The following is a 1,628-nucleotide window of genomic DNA, read 5'->3' as shown; positions in this document are numbered from 1 at the left end:
GAACCAGATGTCAGTCAGGTTAGTGTAGATGTAGGTGAACCAGATGTCAGTCGGGTTAGTGTAGATGTAGGTGAACCAAATGTCAGTCAGGGTTAGTGTAGATGTAGATGAACCAGATGTCAGTGATCTCTAACCCACCGCTGCAGCATGCTGGTGGAGATCATGTTAGGAGAAAGGATCTGCACCGCCCAGCCCAGCCAGCTCTGAGCTTCATCCACTTTCTGGAACAGATTCTCTCTTTCAGCCTCAGTTAAAGTCTTTGAATCTGAAACACAGAAAACACTTTAAAAACCACAACTGGACAGATTATTTAAAAACAGATTATGTCAAAAACAGATCATTTTAAAAACAGATCATTTTAAAAACAGATTTTTTTAAAAACAGATTATTTTAAAAAGATTATTTAAAAAAACTGATTATTTTAAAAACTGATTATTTTAAAAACAGATTATTTTAAAAACAGATTATTTTAAAAACAGATTATGTCAAAAACAGATTATGTCAAAAACAGATTATGTCAAAAACAGATTATGTCAAAAACAGATTATGTCAAAAACAGATTATGTCAAAAACAGATTATTTTAAAAACAGATTATTTTAAAAACAGATTATTTTAAGCACATCAGGTGAGTTTCCAGCATTTCTTCATACCTGCAACTTTCAGGTCTTTCAGTTCCTCCTTCTTAGAAAGTGGACAGAAACAGATCCCATAGATCATGGGCCCTGGAGCAGAAACACCAGATTAGATCCGCTTTCTCACACATTCATCATTACTCTAGAAATGGAAATAATAGAGTCAATCAGCTGGTTTTCCCTAGAAAGCTTTGAATCAATCTGACTGGATGATCTGGATCTATAAAGTGACCTGTGAATTGGTGCTATAGAAATAAACTGACTAGAATATTGGCATTTATTCCATAAGGATTAACTTGTTTTATTCAGTTATATAGTCTCTTCTAATTGAAGCCGTTTCTGTGAAAAGTTGTCTTTTAATCTCCCAGATTGAAGCAGATTAAGGTAGATTATTTACCGAGGACAGGCCCTCTGCCGGCTTCATCCACCCCCAGGCAGCAGTCCTCAGAGCGGCAGGCAGCGGGGATGGAGGAGCTCAGCCTGGAGCTTCCTCCGCTGTCCGTTTCAAAGCGCCTGAGCAGCTCCTCCATGGCTCTGCTTCTATGGACTCTAGCTCTATGCTGCAGGCAGCAGCGCTGCGGATATTTTTATTAGAAGAAAACAGGAAATTAATCTAAAGCAGAAACCTGATGGCGGCAGCTCCTCCTGGCTTCCCCCGCCCTCCCAGGGTCTATTCCGGCGCAGGTTTCCCGCCACTACTTTGAATTCTCAGAGGAAGTAGCGCCCCCACCTGGACCGGAAGTCCAACTGCAGCAGCCTTGGAAGCTAGAATGGGAAAACTTAGATCAGTGTTATCTAACCTTTCTGACCTTTTATGACCATGGAAGTTAGTAAGGAATCAAAATGAATACAGAATAAAATGCTGTTATAGATCAGTATTTATAGAAGTATTTAAGAATAATTGGCAAAAACTGAACCCCAAGCTGTCTGTTAGTGTGTGTGTGTGTGTGTGTGTGTGTGTGTGTGTGTGTGTGTGTGTGTGTGTGTGTGTGTGT

General features: G+C 39.8%; 1 protein-coding gene across 1 annotated transcript in view; it reads right to left on the bottom strand.

Annotated features, from left to right (window-relative positions):
* The window catches only part of rnaseh2a (ribonuclease H2 subunit A), a 6,431-nt gene extending 5,122 nt beyond the window's left edge, over positions 1 to 1,309 (bottom strand). The window contains exons 1-3 of the mRNA XM_015404520.1: positions 1,031 to 1,309; positions 652 to 723; positions 139 to 265 (exon numbers count right to left, since the gene is read on the bottom strand). Coding sequence (XP_015260006.1) covers positions 139 to 265; positions 652 to 723; positions 1,031 to 1,163 — 332 coding nt within the window. The 5' untranslated portion in view covers positions 1,164 to 1,309. The remainder of the gene's footprint in view (positions 1 to 138; positions 266 to 651; positions 724 to 1,030) is intronic.
* Positions 1,310 to 1,628: the final 319 nt, after the last annotated feature.

Source organism: Cyprinodon variegatus, unplaced genomic scaffold (genome assembly GCF_000732505.1).
Source record: "Cyprinodon variegatus isolate N-32 unplaced genomic scaffold, C_variegatus-1.0 Scaffold1773, whole genome shotgun sequence".
In the NCBI taxonomy this organism is placed as follows: Eukaryota; Metazoa; Chordata; class Actinopteri; order Cyprinodontiformes; family Cyprinodontidae; genus Cyprinodon; species Cyprinodon variegatus.
Note: the sequence above shows the minus strand (reverse complement) of the source record. Positions and strands in the feature narration are given on the sequence as shown.